The sequence below is a fragment of the Melospiza melodia genome, chromosome 1 (genome assembly GCF_035770615.1).
Source record: "Melospiza melodia melodia isolate bMelMel2 chromosome 1, bMelMel2.pri, whole genome shotgun sequence".
Taxonomy (NCBI): domain Eukaryota; kingdom Metazoa; phylum Chordata; class Aves; order Passeriformes; family Passerellidae; genus Melospiza; species Melospiza melodia.
Window position 1 is genome coordinate 6,650,562 of NC_086194.1, and position 19,824 is coordinate 6,670,385.

At 40.3% G+C, this 19,824-nt stretch overlaps 1 protein-coding gene across 2 annotated transcripts in view; it reads right to left on the reverse strand.

Moving 5' to 3' along the window:
• Nucleotides 1–19,824, reverse strand: part of XYLB (xylulokinase) — an 84,902-nt gene that overhangs the window by 44,263 nt on the left and 20,815 nt on the right. For both annotated transcript variants that reach the window (XM_063178786.1, XM_063178711.1), the window contains exons 12-15: nt 19,677–19,792; nt 17,572–17,687; nt 15,238–15,311; nt 13,774–13,870 (exon numbers count right to left, since the gene is read on the reverse strand). In XM_063178786.1, the coding sequence (XP_063034856.1) occupies nt 13,774–13,870; nt 15,238–15,311; nt 17,572–17,687; nt 19,677–19,792 (403 nt within the window). The remainder of the gene's footprint in view (nt 1–13,773; nt 13,871–15,237; nt 15,312–17,571; nt 17,688–19,676; nt 19,793–19,824) is intronic.

The window sequence follows — 19,824 nt, forward strand, 5'->3', positions numbered from 1 at the left end:
AATCTTTTGTTGCAGTTTAATTTACTTTTCCTCCAATGTAATCCTGGTGTCACCTTACTGTTTAATATTGAAAGCTATTGACAAAGGAAATGCTGATTCATGAAAGTGAGATTTTGCTCTAATGTATTCATGTGAAAACAAATGAGCCTCTACTGCTACATGGTTCTTCCTCTTGCTCACATTTCATTTCAGCCCTGATAGAATTTCAGATGGGGTGAGTGAATCCTTCACAAATGTTGCAGCAAGTTTTTCTCAGCTGTGGGCCAACAAGCAGAGCAGAGCTCTGGAACAGCTGTCCAGGGAGGTCATGGAGTTTCTCTCCCCAGAGACATTCCAGACCCACCTGGGCACATTCCTGTGTCACCTGCTCCAGGTGACCCTGCCCTGGCAGGGCAGTTGGACTGGGTGATCTCCAGAGGTCCCTTCCAACCCAAACAGTTCTGCAATTCTGTGAATAAATTTGATTTCAAAGAAAAGCCTCACATCAGTGCAAGAAGAATGCTCCTTGGAGTGTAAAAGGACACAACCACTCGCAGACTGAAGCAGGGCTTCAGAATCTCTTTATCTGGCTTCTTCCCTATTCATACAGCACATTCTGCTTCATAGACACATATTTGCTGAGGCTTAATCCTGATTAAGATTTATATTCTAATCCAGCACTACTTATCCTCACTATTCACAGCAGCTGCACTATTCATAACCCAGTGCTTCCATTGACACTGATTTGCAGGAGGAAGCAGCACAAGCTCCTGTTGTGCAGCATGGCCAAACCTTAAAGGTCAACACCAACCACACTTCCTCTCTGCCAGTGCTTCCAGAGCTTCTCCACAACTGATTCCCATTTCACAGCATGCATTAAAATAACCTCTGCTTGCTCTGCCTGGGCACTGAGATCCTCATTCTTTGCAGGTTGCTGGTGCCACAACATTCAAGTCAGTTCAAGTATGTCACAGACATCTTTTATGAAAATCGTTTCCTTAGGATTTTTCCTCCTGAGAAGCTGAGAGACCTCAGGAACAAAATTTAAACATTGATTATCTGCTGCTGTGGAATGCAACAGGTGGATCTGGGATTGGTCTCATGTGGTTGTTTCTAATTAATGGCCAATCACAGTGAGCTGGCCTGGACAGAGAGTCCAAGCAACAAACCTTTGTTATTCATTCCTTCTAATTCCATCCTTAGCTAGACTTCTGAGGAAACCCTTTCTTCTATTATTTGAGTATAGTTTTAATGTAATATATATCATAAAATAATAAATCAAGCCTTCTGAAACATGGAGTCAAATCCTCATCTCTTCCCTCAACCTGAGACACCTGTGAACAGCATCACACAAGTACAAGATGATGCCATTGCAACATGGTCCTAGAAGGCCAGAGGATCATTCTGGTAGTCTAGTTATCCTCTGACAGCAGTGTGGCAAAAAGGCCTGGGAGAAGGACATAAAAACATCTCTGTAAGAGCATATTCAAAAATCCTCAAGAGGAATAGGCCAATAATACCAGCCTCAAAACCACAAGACACCTCCTGGAAGGTAAAGATCTGTCTCCAGCCCAGAAACTCCTCTCTACACACCACCACTGTGAGGAGACACTGTCCAGCTGCCACCACCCTCAGCAGCTATGCCAGCACAGCATCCAGGAGCTTTTCCAGCCAGAATGGTCCCATTTCCATTCCCAGCACAGATCAGGGATGATCATGGGAATAGAGTGGGATGAATAGGCTACTCTGACAGATAAATGCATTTCAGATACTCATTCTGCAGCCACACTCCATGGATTTGTGCAATGAGGAGCATTGGAGGAAACCAAGAAAGGGAAGCATTTTGCTAATTGTATGGTAGCAGTTATTGAGCATTCAAATGCACAAAACAAAGCAACATGGCAAATATCCTTAGGGTCCTCATCATGATGCAGAAAACAGGATTTTAATTCTTTCCAGTAATAAAACATTCTGGTGTCTTTTAGTGCCTTCACAGAACCCTTTGAATGGCTGTGGATGCAGGATGATTCAGAATTCTGAGAAACTGAAACAAGAGGAGGAGGACAGAGACAGTATGGGAAAAGGATTGAGTTTCAATATTTGGAGTACAATGGGCAAAAATTCCTCTGGTAACTGGAAAGAAGGCTCACAAAACATGCTCAGTGCTCAGTGTCTTTTCCTACTCTGCCACACACTCTTGGTGTAGACACGAACATAAAAAAAAACTAAATCCCAGCATTGGAACTACGTTGCTATAGGACACGAAAGAACACAAGTGCACACCGCTGTTTCAAGGTGAAGAAAAAAGGGAAGTTTATTTTCTGACTCCAACATTTATAGTTTTCTACAAGTGACAGCGAATTGGAGGGTGACAGTGCCACCTCTCCAATGACACTGGATAAACCAACAGTTATCAACTTTCTCCTCTTCCATAAAAGAATGCAAAAAAATGAGCTATTTACAGAAAGTGTGTGAGAAAGTTTGCTACAAGAACATCAACATCAGAAGGCTTAGAAAATCTTAAAAAAACCAAAGCAGCAGAACCCCATCTCCCAAAGCCAACTAGTACTTGAATACACTAACTATGCCCATCACATTAGGCTAAAACAGAGCAGCAACAACCTCACAAGCCTATATCACATCAATTCCTGCAGTTATTCTGCCAGGAAAAGGTTAACCACAGGCTGAAGCTGAATCAGTTGTCCTCACGTGGTTATGGAGCTACTTACACCTCAAACACTGGGAGAAAGAAGAGATCTGTGTGGAGAGAAACCAGAGCCACTGCTGCAAACATCAGCTGTCACCACTGCTCTGCCAGCACCCTGCCTGCATGCATTCCCAAATGCAACAGCGCTTTCCAGAAGGTTGAAAAACAGTGATGAGGTCTCATGGTTTTTCTCTCTACACCCTGCTGCCAATGCAGGGCAGCCAGAGCAGAGGCAGCTACTGCACTTGGGCTGGACACATGCCATGACACCACCAGAATAAACTGAACTGAGGAGCAGACTGAGCTGAAAATATTTTTTATCACTAATGCTGACAAAGGTAAGAGCACTTCTGCATGGGGGCTCAACAGGCCAGGCAAAGTCTTCCTCAGTGTACAATAAGGGTATAATAATAATTCTTCTCTCAGCTCAAACAGGAGCTGTGTAGAGCACCTGAGAAGCCCCATCAGCTGATGCAGAGCCAAGCAGCACCAGGGTGGATGCAGAGGCACAGCACAAGCCTGGCACAGCTCAGCAATGTGGGTCCCACCACGTGTGCCCAGCTGTGCAGCCAGACCTACCCCTGGTTATGGTGTCCTCTCTCCACGTGGGACTGCCACAGGGAGGTTTGGCAGCTGGTGTGCTCCATTTCACCCTCCTGGAGAGCTTCTGAGGAAAACAGCAGCTTAAAAATGAAAAATGAGCTTTGACGCAGGCGAGTACCTTGGCTGTGCACAAAGCAGGCAAGCCCAAAATGGCACACACATTTTCCTCTCTCCTCCCTGGATTTCTACTCATTCCAGACAGTGTTTTATAAACACAAAAATTATAAAAATATAAACCAAAGGATAAAGGACAACTTGGATCAATCCAGTTCTGATATGTGGAGGCGTGCTTCATTTATTTTGGATGTTTTAATCATAGAGAGAGATACATCACGTGAAAGGAGCATTTTCATTGCTAGCTAGCAGTATTTAAAGTTAGCAAAACAGAAGCCACTGAACATTTATTCAGGTGAACTCATGTATGTAATGGAGTTGCCTTCAGCAGCTCTCCCTCACTCCTGAGCCTCCTGTGACTCTGCTACCTACATTTATCTCCCTCTGATGATCACAGCTGGGCAGGATTTTCCAACTTTAAACCAGAAAGCCTTGAAGCCTGCATGTGCTAACAGCCCAAACAAAGAGGAAGAGCAGCAAGAGGTTTATTGTAATAGTGGTATTTTCCAAGCTCTCATCGAACAAAGCATTTAATCTAATGTATTACACTTAATGAAGAGTCAGGAACTTGTACTGCAAATAACAGATCAGATATAATTGGAATTTGCTCCGCACCACTAGCCTACATATATCAATAAAAACAACCACATTGGATTTTGGGCTCACTTCATTTGCATTTCTTAATTTAGTGTTTAACTAATTTAACAATAGTAATGATTTAATTCAAATTACAATCTAAGGAAAATAATTTTAAAAAGCCATTAAAGATTTCATTAAGTTCCATCTAAATTAATATTAGCTTTCTTAATATTTTCAGTAAATTATTTTTTTTCCTCTCACCACTGAAACAAACATGAAGTTTCCTTTGTGCAGTGAAGCTTTAGACAAACCTTGTTAAATTTATTGGTATTATTTCAAGCAATTAATTAATATACATTAGAGTTATTTAGAGGAAAGGCACAAAAAAAAGGCAGGAAAATGGATGAAGCTGTTTTTAAAACAGTGCATTCAACTTAGGTAATTGTTCTTTAGGCCTTTTATGTGAAGCTCTTAGGTACACACCATCCCTTAAATCACTTTTTTCACAATTTTGTGGCATTGCTCCAAAGCATCAGATACACATGATAATTAAAGGAGTTATTTCATGCAGTTTACTTACAAACAGAGTTTCACATTTTCCAATAGATATGCCAGCAATTTCTTATTCTAATGTGTCATACTTAAAAACAATGGTTTCAGATGTTCACCTCCATTTTAGCGGGTACAAAGCCTTTGTGTTCACAAAACTAAGTGCCCCACATGAGCTTTGTATCACTTGCTCTGCAGTAAAACTGTTCATTTGCAGGTAACCTTAAGCCATTTAACTAGAAGTGCTCTTAATTTGAAGAGATTAGTCAAGCAGCTCTTCACTTGTACATTTGTATTGCCATTATAATTAGAACTACTTCAAAATAACAAAAAGTTCATTTTTTGACCAGAATAAACACAGAGGGAGAAAAAAAAAAAAATCAAGAGCATCTTAGTGAAGAGAATGGATGCTTTTGAAAATATCCTTCAAAATCCCTCAGGCTCTGCGACCAGTGACCACCTTCATTCCAACACCACTCACAGGGCTGCTGCCACACAGGATAGAATATACAACATTTCTGTATGTGTTAAGCTTCCCACCAAGAAAATGGCTGTGTGCAGATAAATTCTGACATCTACCCTGCTCAGTAACAGATGTTGGCAATGGAGAGGGAAGGAGCTGAGTGACCACTCCTGGAGACACAAAGGAGGGATGCCCTGAAATGGAGTCCCCAGATCGTGGATGCCTCCAGGGTACAAAACCCTCTACCAACAAAACCCACTGTTAAAATACAACAAAAGTGATACTAAGCTGTTGAAAATTAGATATAAGAACACCCCGAGGAAGCTGCTAAATCATGGAGTGCCTTGGCAAGATAGACAAGCACGCTGAAACTTGTGCTACCAACTCACAAGTAAGTTCATTTGTTAGTGTTACTGCAAAAGTGGAAATGGAAATGATTTATATTTGACAAAGATGCAGCTGATTTTTTACAACCAGGAGCTAATTGAACTTTCATCCACCAGAACTTCTGAAAATGTCTAATAAATATGCATTTCAGACAAATCCATGGAAATAGGCACAATACAAGGTGAAGCATGAGGTGCTAAGCAACAGTTTAGGAACATTTCAGATAAATATTGACAAGTGAAATTATCTGCAGTAGAGGTATTCTCTAAAGAACTAATTCACTTTGAGATACTATGAAAAATAAAACCATTACAAACCTACCCTTTGCTTCTATGTATATTCATACTTGTATTTTAATTTCAAATTTCCAGCTTTCAGAGATTTCTTGACATTCTTAATAATCTTCAGATATTGTCAAATGGAACATAAATACTTTAAAACCAACAGAAGTGGTAGAGAAGTGGCCATTTTTAAACTCACTTTCTACTTGTGTAGTAATTGATGTACAATGCTCAGCAGGTACTCCTGGGTTTAGTTTTACTTTGTCTGATGCTGTACAATCACTCTAACTGCAGTCAGAAAAAGACAATTTCAGATTCAAGCAAACTTTCTTTGTGCTCTTTTATCCATTCTTTGGATTTTCCAGCTCGGAAAGTTATAGCACTGACAAGCTGGAGGTCACTGCAAGGCACTGTCAGGTCCAGCCTTTTGAACATCAAAGAGAAAAGTTATATCACTGTCCAGAAGCTGGAATCTGGAAGCTGGGATTTTAATGCTGTGGATGCTCTAAATCTCACTCTTCCACACACCAAATTTTCTCCCTTGGGTTGGTCCTGTCACTGATCCCAAATTCCAGCCTCCAAGTGCAAAGGTAACACATTTCTGTTCTTACCTCAGACAACTGGACAAGTACACACTGCACTTTAAGGTTGTTTTTCATTAGCTTTCCACCTTTTGCCACCTTTTACACTTGGACTAAACTGAAGTTGGGAAAACCTTGGGGCTGAGGCCTGTCATTTTACATTGCCCACACATATCTGTGCTAGTGCAGAAGTTAGACACCACATGCAAGTTAAATAAGATTATAGTTTTAAGAATATCCTTCATGTGTGTTCTTGAAAACCACAGGCCAGAAAGAGGAAAAATTTTAAAAGTTGCCCATATTAATTCCTCATGTCTGAAGAGAACTGAAGTTATGCAAGTCAAAAGAAAAATAACTCTTGTCCACAATTGTGTGAACTTTACTTGGGTCTTGCTTAAATAACAAGTGTGGGAGGTTGTTGGCCATCTTTTTCCTTAAGATAATCTGAGTAAAAACTGAGTAGCTGTCCTCTGGAAATGAAAATTTGGATGGAAACAAAGCTTTAGATATCAAAAATTGGTTTTGAAATTTAGGCAGTAATCTGTTTATAAGTAAGGGAAAATTGCCTTGCCTAATTTCATGCAGCAATCACAGCTAAAAACCACTGTATGTGCTGGAAGCAGGGAAAGAATGGCTTGGAACCCCTGTGAACACTGAAAACCTCAGGTGTGGGTTGATGCAGCTGAAAGCATTGAGACACTCATGCTCAGGAGTGATGCATAACCTGAGATATGTAAAAAGCTGAATAACCTTAAACCAGAAAAAAAAAAAAAAGGAAATACAGTTGGAAGGACTAGGATAGTCTTGGGAGAGCTGATTAGAGCTCACTAACAGGACTGTCACATTTGAGCAACAATGAAAACACAGGAACACACCAGGAGAAAGATTTAAAGTAATAAATATGTGGCATTTCACTAAGTGTCAACTAGAGGTAAATGTAGTATTTTACAAGCAGAATGATTATGAAAACAGGCCTTCATTTACAGTGATACCAGAAGCTGCTATGGATATAAATGATTACTAAACAGCAATGTTATATAGCTGTGAATCAGATTAACTTCTTTTTCTTACAGATTCCCATGTGTCTGAGGTGGAATGGGCAAGTCTCATCTTTTAAACTCTCTCTTCTGTAACATAACTGATCTCTTTAGACCAGTGCACCTGGTTTTAGAGGAAAAACAATCTTGTTCTTAAAAACTGCCAGTGCTAAAGAATTCACTACACCACTGTCAATTTCTGCAGTTTGATTTCAGTTACTGTTAAAAATCTGCACCTTCCTTGTCATTTGAGGTTTGCCTGCTTTCAGCTTCCAGTTATTGAACCATAATGTTTCTGTCTGTAAGGCCCAAGAGTCCCATACTATCAAGTTTCCTTTCCCCAAGAAGGCAGTTATGGACTGCAGTCGTGTCATTCCCTTGCTAATCTAATTGGATTTAAAACTGTAGATCAGTCTCAAAAAACAAGCAATAAAAGGAGATTTAGTAGATAATCCAGCTGATCTCCAGGTCCCCAGCTTCCAGAGATCCACAAAGCTCTAACAAACCCAGCAAACTGACAGCTTGACTATTTTTCTGAGTACTGCCTGAACAGCACAGCCACTGACAGAGCCATAAACAATCTCTCCCAACATCAGGGCACAGGAACTGAACCCTTTACAGACTTGGTCTTTTGCTGACCAAACATTAAAAGCAATTGTTCAAAGAATGACAGCATTTTATCATGGTGCCAGAAAAGAAAGACAGATAGTACCCCTTCTAATCTTTTTTATTAACTCTTCAGATTTTCTGTCTTCGTTGTGTTTCCTGTATATGTATGACAACAATAAAGCAAAATAAAAGCAAGACAATAGCCAGTGCATGAAGAATTCTAGAGCACGTAAGCAGCTTCCTTATAGCACATGAGGTCATTTCCTTCAGAGACATTTTATCTAACCCTTTAAAAATTAGTTAAACTAATACTTTACTCTCCTGAGCCAAGTAATAATAAAAAGCCATTTTTTTGTGAAATACTTGGTCAGGGAATTGGTAATGAGCTAACCAACCTTTCCAGATCACTGGCTTAAAACCAAGCCTTGCTTGATCATGCCTTGAAGGCTCAGCTACGTGATAAAAGTCTGATGCTCTGTGAAAAATTAAAGTGGATAGAGTCAAGTTCTTGGCAAGCTATTGCCCATCCTCACACTGGCACTCTTATCAGGCAGAAGTTTCATCAGAAAATACAAATATCCTCTGCAGCAGAATGACTGGCTTATCTGGGAGGAAGATCCTGCCTCTGATGAATTTCAAAGTACTTTTTGAGCCAACACTCCTCCCCCCAAAATATAGGTTTAAGATGTAATGGCAAGGCATTTCTGTTTGTACTGCATGCCAAGCAGCACACTCTGCCCCATCTCTGTTCCACATTTGAATCTGCCTGTTACTGCTATTCACTATTGTTCCAAAACAAAAACTTCAACCTGTCACTGTCCTCTAATAATTTTTAAACTGTTTTCACAAGCTTGCTGAAGCAAAAGGCTCCTAACAAAGCCAGCAGCCTCGTGCTGCTGAAACACCGTCAGCACTCTCAGCAGCAAACAGCAAGAGACAAGCACGAAGCCAACACAACATTTTAGTATTGATTTCTCCAAGAAATTTAAATCCCACAGGGCATAAACATCAATTTAATCCGTATGCAACTACAAAATGGCCTCACTCCCAGCGTTCCTTATTTCAGCCAAAACACTGCTACAACTGGAGTAAACACACACTCAGCAGTGCAGGCAAAGGTTGATAGAACAAGAATCCCCACTCCCAATAATTCACAGGAGTTTTGGAGAGCACAGTCACAAGTGCCAGACAGTCAAGGACAACCAGCAGCAGGAAAATCTGTCTCACAGCCAGACACAAAGGCATCCCTGAAGCATCCCAAGGACCAGTGACATCCTGCCTTGCTAAGAAGGAGAGCCATTTCATCCTCCAATCCAATATTTTGTTGTGGAGTAACAGCCTCAGGTCTCACCTTTGGGTTTCTGTGCCTCTACATGATAACAGGAACAGTAAAACACAACTGCTTCATGTTGTACTAAGTGATAGTTTGGAACAAGGGAAGTGGTGGAGTCACTGTCCCTGGAAGTGTTCAAAAAACACGTAGGCATGGCATTTCATGAGATGTCTTAGTGTGGTGTTAGGTCAAATGTTGGATGTGATGACCTTGGAGTTCTTTTCCAACCTTAAGGATTCCTTGATTCTATTTTCTGAGCATTCCTGACTCCATCAGACTGCCTTCCATGCAGGAAAACAGCCCCACATTATTGCTACCTCCAGCCTGCTGAGAAGAGCATCAGAAGGAAACACCACCTGAGGAAAAAGAAAATTCATCACCTTGGGGTTCACCCTCATGTAATCTTAAACTGAGTTCTTCAGAAATGTAAGTCCCCTCTCTAATCCCTGAGAAATCAGGCCCAGCATGCTCAGACATTCCTCTTTTTCTTCTTAGCACTTCAGGACTGCTATTTTTTTTCAAGAATGCACCCAAAAAAGATCAGCTCATTCTTACAGCAGTGCAAAGCCCCAGGGATGTCAGTGTCATCCCAGCCAGCACTTAAGCACCAATACAGTCACTAGAATTCAAGGCACCAACATCATTTGTGGGTGTTGGATTTATGTAAGCAACTATAAATTACACAATAATCACAGACAGGATTTTATGGACAAAGCCTGCTCTCATAAAATGTGGCACCTTCTACCCACCTGCCCCTGCTGAGCACAGCTGGGTGGCAGAATCAGATTCCTGAGGGTGCAAAGGTGACAGAACAGCACCTTGGGCAATTGGAGTATTATGGATCACTGATAGGCACAAAAACAAGACAGAAAGCCCTGTCCAAAGTTAACAGCTTCAACACAGACCCCACCCCAGATAATCAGCCTTCCTACATGGCAGGATTTATTAATTGCTGCTGCAGTCCCACAAAAGCTGACTTGACACAACTCTAACACACACCTGATCCAATATGCGCTGACTCAGGGCTCAGGTCACCATTGTCATGAAGGTTCCTACACTCTAGAGCAAAATGTAATTTAAATATCTATTGACTATATGTGTGATCAGCACAGAGCCCTTACCTGCGTGCTGTTTTCCTTCAGCATATGTAACATACATCATGGCATAGTTACTTCACCTATCAGTAAAGTGGGGGATGGATTTTGCTCCCAAAATTATTCAGTTTTGTGGGTTTCCACCAGGACAGCCTCACTAGGTCCAAGCAAGAACCACGGCAACATTTTCCAGCCAGTGTCAATTTTAGGATGAACTTCAGGATTGCTTGGTCAGGAACAGCAGCAACTGTGAAGTGATCATCAAGATTATTGAAGTATATACTGGCAGATCAGTCTGTACCACTGACAGCTTTATAGCTGCTGTGACCACCTGTGTCACTGACTGCAGACACTGTCATTTCTCCACAAAGTTACCATGGTTTTGACTTCAGAGAGTCCCCTAACCATGCTGCAAGCTCTATGGCTCTAAGTCCATCCTCTGAACTGCAGTTGTGAGCTTGGCTTTCCGAGGGGAATGGCTGCAAGCAGTAAAAGGAAGTGAAAAAATAGAAGGTGTTTATGATACCATCAAAATTCAGGAAAATAAAGGCAGAACAGCAAACCCTCACCTTATCTTCATGAATCTCTGAATGGGAGGATGTAAACAACAGGGACAGACCAAACTTCACTTGTTTGTTTCTAGATTCAATACTCAGTCCACCCCTTAAGCACATAAGCAAAACAGGATACAGGGTGTTACTGAATGATTTCCTCTGAAACCTGATTGAGAAAGATTAGAGCAATTAGAACAGAGTGACACACACTTTGAAAGCCCTTAAATCACAATTAATATAAGGTCTAACCTTTCTCCCAAGGATCATCTGGTGACTGTGTGCCATTTTCAGAACAAGGCTGACACGTCCCAGCCTCGGAGACAAAATTCATGAGACAGAATCCCCTGCCCTCTACTGGCACCAAAGCCACACTGAAATCTGAGCTCGTGTCACAGGCAGCACAAACAGCACCCGAGGAGCTGCTTTAAGGGGTATTTCAAACTATTATTTGTCATTTATATCAGATTTATAATGTGCTGGACACATCCAGCTGGGAATAAAAGCTCACATATAAAAAGCTCTTTCAGCATCACTGCACTCCTTCCCACAGCACCAGCTAGACTGAGGATTCAAAACACTGCTCCTTGCAAGATAATATATTCATTAACTGGAAGCTAATTCTAAGGGATTATCTAATGTTTTTCATGTTCACAGTGCATAACCAAGAACTCTATATGGCAGTTTTTATTTGTTTGTTTTTACAGAATTCTCTCTCACGTACGCTGCTGCTTTTCTGATTACAGCCATCCAAACTGCATTTGGCCCAGGAACAGAGAGGCAGGATCAGAGCTGCCAAAAATCATTTTCCAGCACCTTGGTGCCAGAGCTAGGGAAATTCTTAGCCAGGTTTCTGACTCATATGCACCACTGTGACAGCACCACACAAACCTCAGGGCACCCCAGCAAGGCATTTGTTGTCACTGACCATGCCACATCCATTTCTGTCACACATTGATTTAATGGGTGTCATCACAGAACCTTCCAGAGCTTGTGAGCCCCTCTTACTGTATTCTCCCATCAGTGCAAACAACAGCAACAACAATAAAAAAAAGCTAAGATTTACCCTGCTGTGATTATATTTCTGAATGTAAATCAGCTTGATTCCTGGAAATATCAAAGTAAATCCCCCATGTAGGCAAGGCCTAAAAGGAATTGAATAAACACAAGGGTCCAGACTGCATATTTAATCCAAAAAATAAATAAGCTTTTAAATCACATTAAAAGGAAAGAAAAAAGAGAGGCAGCCTGAAAAACAGCAGCTATTAAACAAGAGAAAGTCTGGCAATGCTGGAGTAATTTGCACAAAGCTCATCCTTACCCTGAAACACATTGAGAACACACCCTGTTTCCAGAGCTGTCACACAACAAATGCAGATGTGAGCCTGCCATCACTACACAAACAGAGTATGACATTTAAATAATACCACTAAGGAGAAGTGGGAGATGCACACAGCCTACACTATGTACAGCAGCTCTTTTTTAAAGCAACTCATCTGTTAAGTTACCAAATAGCTAAAAGGCCCTAGGGATGCAACAAAAATGTATCTAATATTCCAAAGAATCCATAGGAATATAATCCAATCACACATGTCTCCTTTTCATTGTAGGCATCTACAGCATTTTAAAAAATACTAATGGAGAATTCTCAAAGCTTATTAAGCCACGTCCTACAACTATTTGGATTTTTGGCTGTCCTACTCAGCCTAAATGTATTTACAGATAATTTATCCACATTTGTTCCTGTGTCAGGGTTGTCTGATATCTCAAATAGCTCTTCTCACACTCTGGTGCTTGTCTAACCCCTGACATTTACAGACTGCAAAAGTATCCTCAGCCATGAGCTTTCTGGGCTATACAAACCAAGATTTTGGTGCAGCAGAATCTAAGAAGGAAGGATAAACAGGTATTTTAAACACAGTCTATTTGAAACTCTGCCTGTCTCCATAAATTATCCCCACAGATAAATACAGTTTCAACTATATAAGAAAATATATAACACAAAAACCTTTACAGTGTAAATTTATGAGGTGGTGCTGTCAAGCCTTGTGATTTGTTCCAGTATCTCTGCATTTTCTCAACTTTCAGCTCCTGGAGTTCTCTCTTAAAAATAAACAATAGAAATATTCTGTCCTTCATAATTATTGATAAAAGCCTGGGGGTAGGAATAACTTGTGAAGGAGATCAGGATGTAAATAAAAATATGATTTTTAAAAATAAAATATTTATTAACAATCCTCCAGATGAGTTAATTCAGCATGTTAAAGATACCACTAGCTGATACACTGTGAGAAAACATCAATAAAAATCTTCAGGCTTGTCTGTATTATTTTTGTATAATTGTACACCAAGTAATGATCTGAATCCACTTCTACAGGTAAAATGCTGGCTGACTTTGCTGTTCCAGTGTGCTAAAAACTATTCATACCAAAAATTCTAGGAAGCTGGAGCTCTGGCTTTCTAAATCACAAGACAGGGAAAGGGCTTCTGCCTTATTAACAGAAAACTGAGGTAAAGAGGTGTGTGACCAGCTTATGGCAGATCCAAGAACTGAGCATAGATTTCAGATTTTCTAAGTTACAGTCTTGTGCTTCAGGCAGAAGACTGGTCTTCTTTTCACTTAAACATCTATCAAAGGCCAAACTCTTATTTAAAAATGGAAAATGCAGCTCAGAAACAATGAGACAGCAAGAATACTTGAAAAAGAAGTCTTCTTAAAGCTAAACCTCTTTGGTCCTTCTAATGCTACCGTCTGCAAAAACTTGCATCCAACACACCATCAATAATTTTTCTGAGACCAAGCTCAGAGTTCACACCAGTTTCTGTATCCATGAGGCAGGACAGGGATGACAGCACTGACATTGCTGCCTTTGGCCCCCAGTGCCATTAGTTCTCATCATACTCACAGACTTTATATCCCAGCTTCTCAGCATGAATCCTCTTGGCCATGAACTGCCCTTCAATCAGCGCTCGTATTTCTACTTCCTTTGGAAACCTTGGAACCTGTACCAAAGAGGGGATGAATTACCAACTCCTTACCCAGCACTCACTGCCAAGCTGCAGAGTGGTTAAAAACACAGGACTGGTTTACAATTGATTATCTTTGCCTTCACCCTGAAGTCTGCTCTCATCTAGGCTCAGTTCTGCACTCATACACACAAGATGGACCTAAAGACTCATGACAGAGAACACAACCCATAACCTCAATGCTGTTGGCAAATACACCAAACTAGAAGTTGATGCACGATGGGAAGAAGTTTAGGGCAAGTTGTAAACTTTTCCCTAAGCATATCCCATCACCAAGAGCTGCTTAGGAATCAATATCTCAAAAATATAAATTTAAAGCAATTACAGACTATAAAATAATACAAAATTCAGATGAATTAAGCAATGCCACAGAAGTCTAAATCTATTTCACAAAATTTGTCTTCACAAAAGTGAAACCATGTAATCTTTTCATTAATTTATTTTGTTTCCATCTATAACATTTTTCTGTCCTTTCATCAATGAGGAAACAGAAGCAGCAGAATATTGAACTGCAAACAAATAGAGGGAATCCTTCACATGAAGTTGAGTTTCTCCATGCACTGCACTAAGTGCCTACATTTGTGTAACAGCCAGAAGTGATTAAGCATTCATTTAACAGCCAACACTTCAGAGAGTAGAGCTGCACTGCAAACACCAGATAGCATCAATCTCTGTTCACCTATGTGAGGTCTGATCGACTGGGAGTCATGATTGATCAAAGACATCTCCTGAGTTTCAGTACCACCCGGAAAGCCAGGCATCTAAATAACAGCCATTCCTCAAAAAAAAAACAAAAAAACAATATACAAAGAACTTTCCATAACTTCTATTTTATTCCACTTGGACTTGAGCCTGTGCTTACTTAAATACCATTCTGTGGCTTGTAGGTTACTCCAAGTCATGCAGGACAGAAAAATGAGGTCTGTAAGTTCACACATATATAGACAAAATATTACAGCCCAAAGTTTCAACACACCTTTATCTATGAGTTTAAAATTTAAAAAACAAGGCCTCAGTCATGTACATGTGCTAAGTTCTCAGTAAGCTTAAAGTTAATCCTGTCTCAAAGACAGTGCTGGTTTCAGTAAATCCACATTTTCCAGTAAAGAAAGTATATCATGAAAAAAATACCAAACAAGTTCTAGTTCAGACATTGCTCTGTAGATGCTCTCAAGCTACAGACCAAATACCTCCTTATGAAAATCATTCCAGGGACTTGCATCAATAAATGGAACTGGACAGCAAATATTTCAGACAGAAAGAAAAAAAATATATAATGGCAAAAACTTGAAACCTTGACAGCATTCCTTCAAAGTTTGAGACATTAACCAGATTATTACTACCTTTTGGTTGTTTCTGTCGAATCTATGAACACCAACTGCTTCAGGAGTAATTTCCATCACATCAAAGTAGAAACCTGCATCAAGAAACATTAAAGTTGTCATGTTTGCTCCCAGGTCCAAAGCTAGAATTTTATTTTTGCACACAGCTAAAATGACAGATGTTTATCATGTACTTAGAAATATGAGTCACCACACAGCCTGTCTCTTTACTAATTTCAGTCCACACATCAACTTCTTAATGTTCTGAGCCATGTGGTGAGATTCTTGGGGCTCTCCTGTGCAGAGCCAGGAGCTAGACTTTAATGATCCCTTCCAACTCAGGATATTCAATAATTCTGTGTTTCCCTCAGTTTCCCAAGTATGGATATTAAACATGCCAAAAAATGTAATAAACACCAAGCCTACAAGAAAGGATACATCTACCACAATGCACACATTTGCAAGTAACACAGCTAATACACAACTCACACTAGAAATATTTGAGTAGGTCATATGCAAGGGTGAAAGGAGGAAAAAACCACACACAGAAAAAAATGAGAAGTTGGTAAGAAGAGTACAGGAATATTGGAACATCTCATACCCTGGATTAGATTTCATGAGCTTATTAGAGAACATCAGATATTTTAAGTCACGAAGCAGAGCTGGTCTCTGAATAGTTTTGATGAGATCTGAGGAAATGCTGTAATGCTTTGTAGACAGCTAGAAAAGATTTCTTTGGGTTGGTCAGAAAAGATATTCAAGAAAGGAGACCAGAAAAAAAAATGAGGACAGAAAAACTGGACAGAATAGCTAAGAAACTAAGGAGAGTTTCTGAGGTTCTAACCTTGGAACAAAACTGTGCTGCCCTAGCAGACCTGGCAAAATAAAACCCAAAATAATTCTGTGCTTTAGCACGCACAACCTTTCTGGTTAAACACTCTGCAGAGTTGCCAGCAAGCAACTCTGTGTGCCACAGATCTGCAGGGGCAGCACATCCCAACATTCCAGTCCTGACCTCCAAACCTCTGCAGAGGCCAATCCCCACACCACAGGGAGCACAGGGAATAAAAGGAGAGGGGTATTTAAACAGCTGTGCCTTTGCTTTGCTCCCCCCAGGCACTTAAATTATGGAGATTATTCCATTTGTTACAGATATACCCAGAGGTTATCCTAGTACACAGATTATTGAGGATGCCTTTCGTGAAACACCCATTTTATAGGAGAGTGAAATATTCAAGAGAATACACTATAACACAAGCTTTAAAACTTTAAGGCACTGTCCTGGTTCAGTAACAATATTTTCATCAGCTTCAAATTTTTTTTAATATTGTCTAAACTGGCTGACTTTGGGGTTTTAGAATAATTTCTTCCCATTTTCTAAAACACTAGAATTGATTTGTCTTCTAGTGACAGGAGATTCCTGGTCATTTTAATACCCCACAGAGACTGGATTTGACAGACAACATAACAGAGCTTCTAAAAATGAAAAATCTAATCTCAAAGTGTCAGAGGCTCTATCTTAAATTCACTTTGCTAAGGAGTGAACCCTTCTATAGCTTAAATATCTACATTTAAAAACTTTGCTGCCTGTAATTTTTACATTAATTTTACCTATATCAATTCACACCTGAGATGATGGTGATGATTTCATACCCTGCTCTGCAATGGGTCCATTTTAATCTTGATTAGACATGTGCTCACTTTTCAACAGCTTATTTCAGAGCTATATATTAGACTTGTAAAATGTTAAACTGTGGGAGAGAAAATAATGAAAAACTTCAAATCCATGAGTTTAATAGTATTTTTAAAATATTTCCATCATCAGAATTTTGTTACATTTCACTTACTAAGCATAACACAGGGGAAAAAACAGGGATGAAATGATTCTGTGACACACACTAGGGAAAATGCAGGAAATCCAGGCATCCCTTGACATCATTGCTTTGTACACATGCATGAACAAGATTCTAGAGTAATGACTGAGAAATAAATAATATGGAGGTACTTAATTCACTTGGTTTGAGTCTTCAGAAAAAGAAATAAACTTTAATGAAAACCTCCTTCAGAAATTACTAGTTTTAAACATTCTGCAGCTAAGATGTTACTAACATCCTTCCAACAACCACAGGAGATCCATAAATATAATTTTCTTAGTCAGTGAACATTGAAGGAAAACACTGTGATGACACTTAGGTTGTCAACAGAGCATTTCCAAGCACACATTAGGAATTTCTCTTGCTCTAGTTAACTTCATTCCTGACCTTTATGATGACCCAAGTAAAAAGGAGGTACAACATCTACTGCAGTATGAGTCCAAGCAAACCCTCAAAGTCCCAGCCCTGCCAAGGCTCATACCCAAGTTTCCACTGTTTCCAGCATCAGTTGATGATAAGGCTTTGGAGAATTCATCCCAGGAGCCTGAAGCACACTCATCCCTGATCCTCTCTCTCATCAGAGAGCCATTCTTAAAACTGAAACACACAAACACACCACATGTATTTTCCAAAATGTTTACCTCTAGATTTAAAGCATTTTTTTCCTTTACTTGACATTGTTGTTTAGTTTATCAGCTGAATTAAAGCTGGGCAAGTTAAAAGATGTAAGCACTTCATTATAGAAAGAGATAGAGAAGGAAGAGCAAGATAAGAGAAAGCTTTTACAGGAGGTGCTGGGGAGCACAGAGCAGAGATGGGGGCGTGCATTTCTCCAGTGAGTCAGGTTAGGTCCAAGGCAGGCCATGCCAAACCCAGGCCAGCTCTGCACAGCTGAGCCATCTCCTCAGAGAGGTGTCCTGCCACCCCTCACTCTGAGATGGCTCTGCCAGGAGCAGCAGGAGTGTCCCCACGTTGCATTTATGATTTCAGGAACGTGGTACCTGTGTGGAACCAGCTTGGGTCCAGCAAGAACTATGATGAGGTCTAGCTCTGTGCCAGGATCTGGCAAAGGAAAGCACCACAGCCAGTTAGCAAACTATGCAGTAAAATGTGCATCTCTTCATTTTTTATGGTCTTTACACAGTTCATGCTGTCACCCTCTCTGTGAATATCACACTCCTGCAAAATACTGGACTTGAACCCAGGGGGAAGCAGCTTGAACCCTCTCCAGCACAGAGTTATCAGAGCAGCTCAGCAGAAGAAGCACAGAAATATCAAAAATGAGGGCAAGGAAATCCTTGAACTTGCTCAGTAGCACCAGCTGAAGCTATTTGAGTTTTCCATACAAATACCCTGTCTGGTAGCTCAGGCATTCATTCTCTACTGAGAATCCCCTATTAACTCTAATATTCTAGAAATAAAGAGCCTTGGCGCCAAAGGGGCAGGGTCAGCTCAGAAATGACTACACAGAAGGAGCAGGAAGGATTAACTCAGCCCTGCCAAGGCCACCACCAAACTGCATGTTAAACTGCAGTGAAAGAACAGCAGTGTAACATTTATTCAAAAAAATACCTCAGTATCTGATTTCCTATTATGAACAGGTTGTTTGTACAGCTCTTTTACACAGCAAAAGTAAAGAAAACATTGGGTAGAAGAAAAACTCAAATGTAAATTAAAAACAAAGCAAGCAAACAAAAAAATCCCACATAAAACAAAGCATAACAAACAAAACCTGCTGGGAAATTACAAAACAAAACTCAGTAACTTGCAATTGACATCTTGGTTTTGAACTCAGCCTCATGAACACTCATCTACTACTGCGCAGGTGGGATTCAACACTACAGCTCCAGGGCAGACTTGAGCTTTGCTGAAGTTCTGAGTTTCAGGCAACTACAATCCAGGGCATTTAGGCACTAAATTTAGCTGTATATTACTTGCAAATACTTGACCTAGATTGCAAATTTTAATCTAGAACACAGTGATTCGGTGAGGGCAAACACAGCTCCAGTCCACCTCCTTGGCTGGCATGGGGCCAAACAACACCCAAATCACAGCAGCCAAAAGCTACCACGAGGACCATTTTCTCAGCTGGGCTTCTTGAGATCTCAATATTTTCCTGAAGCACAGCCCTAATGCATCCCATCACTGATTAAGCTCCTCTCTGGAAAGGGAATCTTCACCTACTCCATTATGACCCCTCTGGACCACCAGAGGAGCACAGAAGTTCCACAGCCTGGTCAGGCTCCACACATTTCACATCCCATCTCAGCAGATTTGTTATTCCTGCACATTAAATGCATTACCTGAGGTACACAGAGACCTGGCTCTATCCATACACCGAAATAATTTCAGCTTTTTATTGCCATGAGAATTTATCCTCCACAACTCTGCAGTTTCAGTTCCTCAGATTAAACAATAGGAATGCTATAAGGTTGATGGAAATGTTTCAGCAGTAGATTGCCATATACCATAGAGAATGCTGAATGTTCTATTCATTATCATCTCACAAAAGAAATAAAAAGCACTAACACAGAGAAAGAAATATATGTTATCGATCCCAGATGTAAAAAAAATAAATTATATTACCATAAAAGGGCCATATATGTTTGAGAATCAACAGGATTGCAGAGAATATGACCTTCTAAGGCAGGAGTTGGCTCTTGGATCCACAGGAACAATGTGTCACTTGTGCCAAGGCTAATCTGCAGGGGAAAAAAATAATTGAAGCCTTATC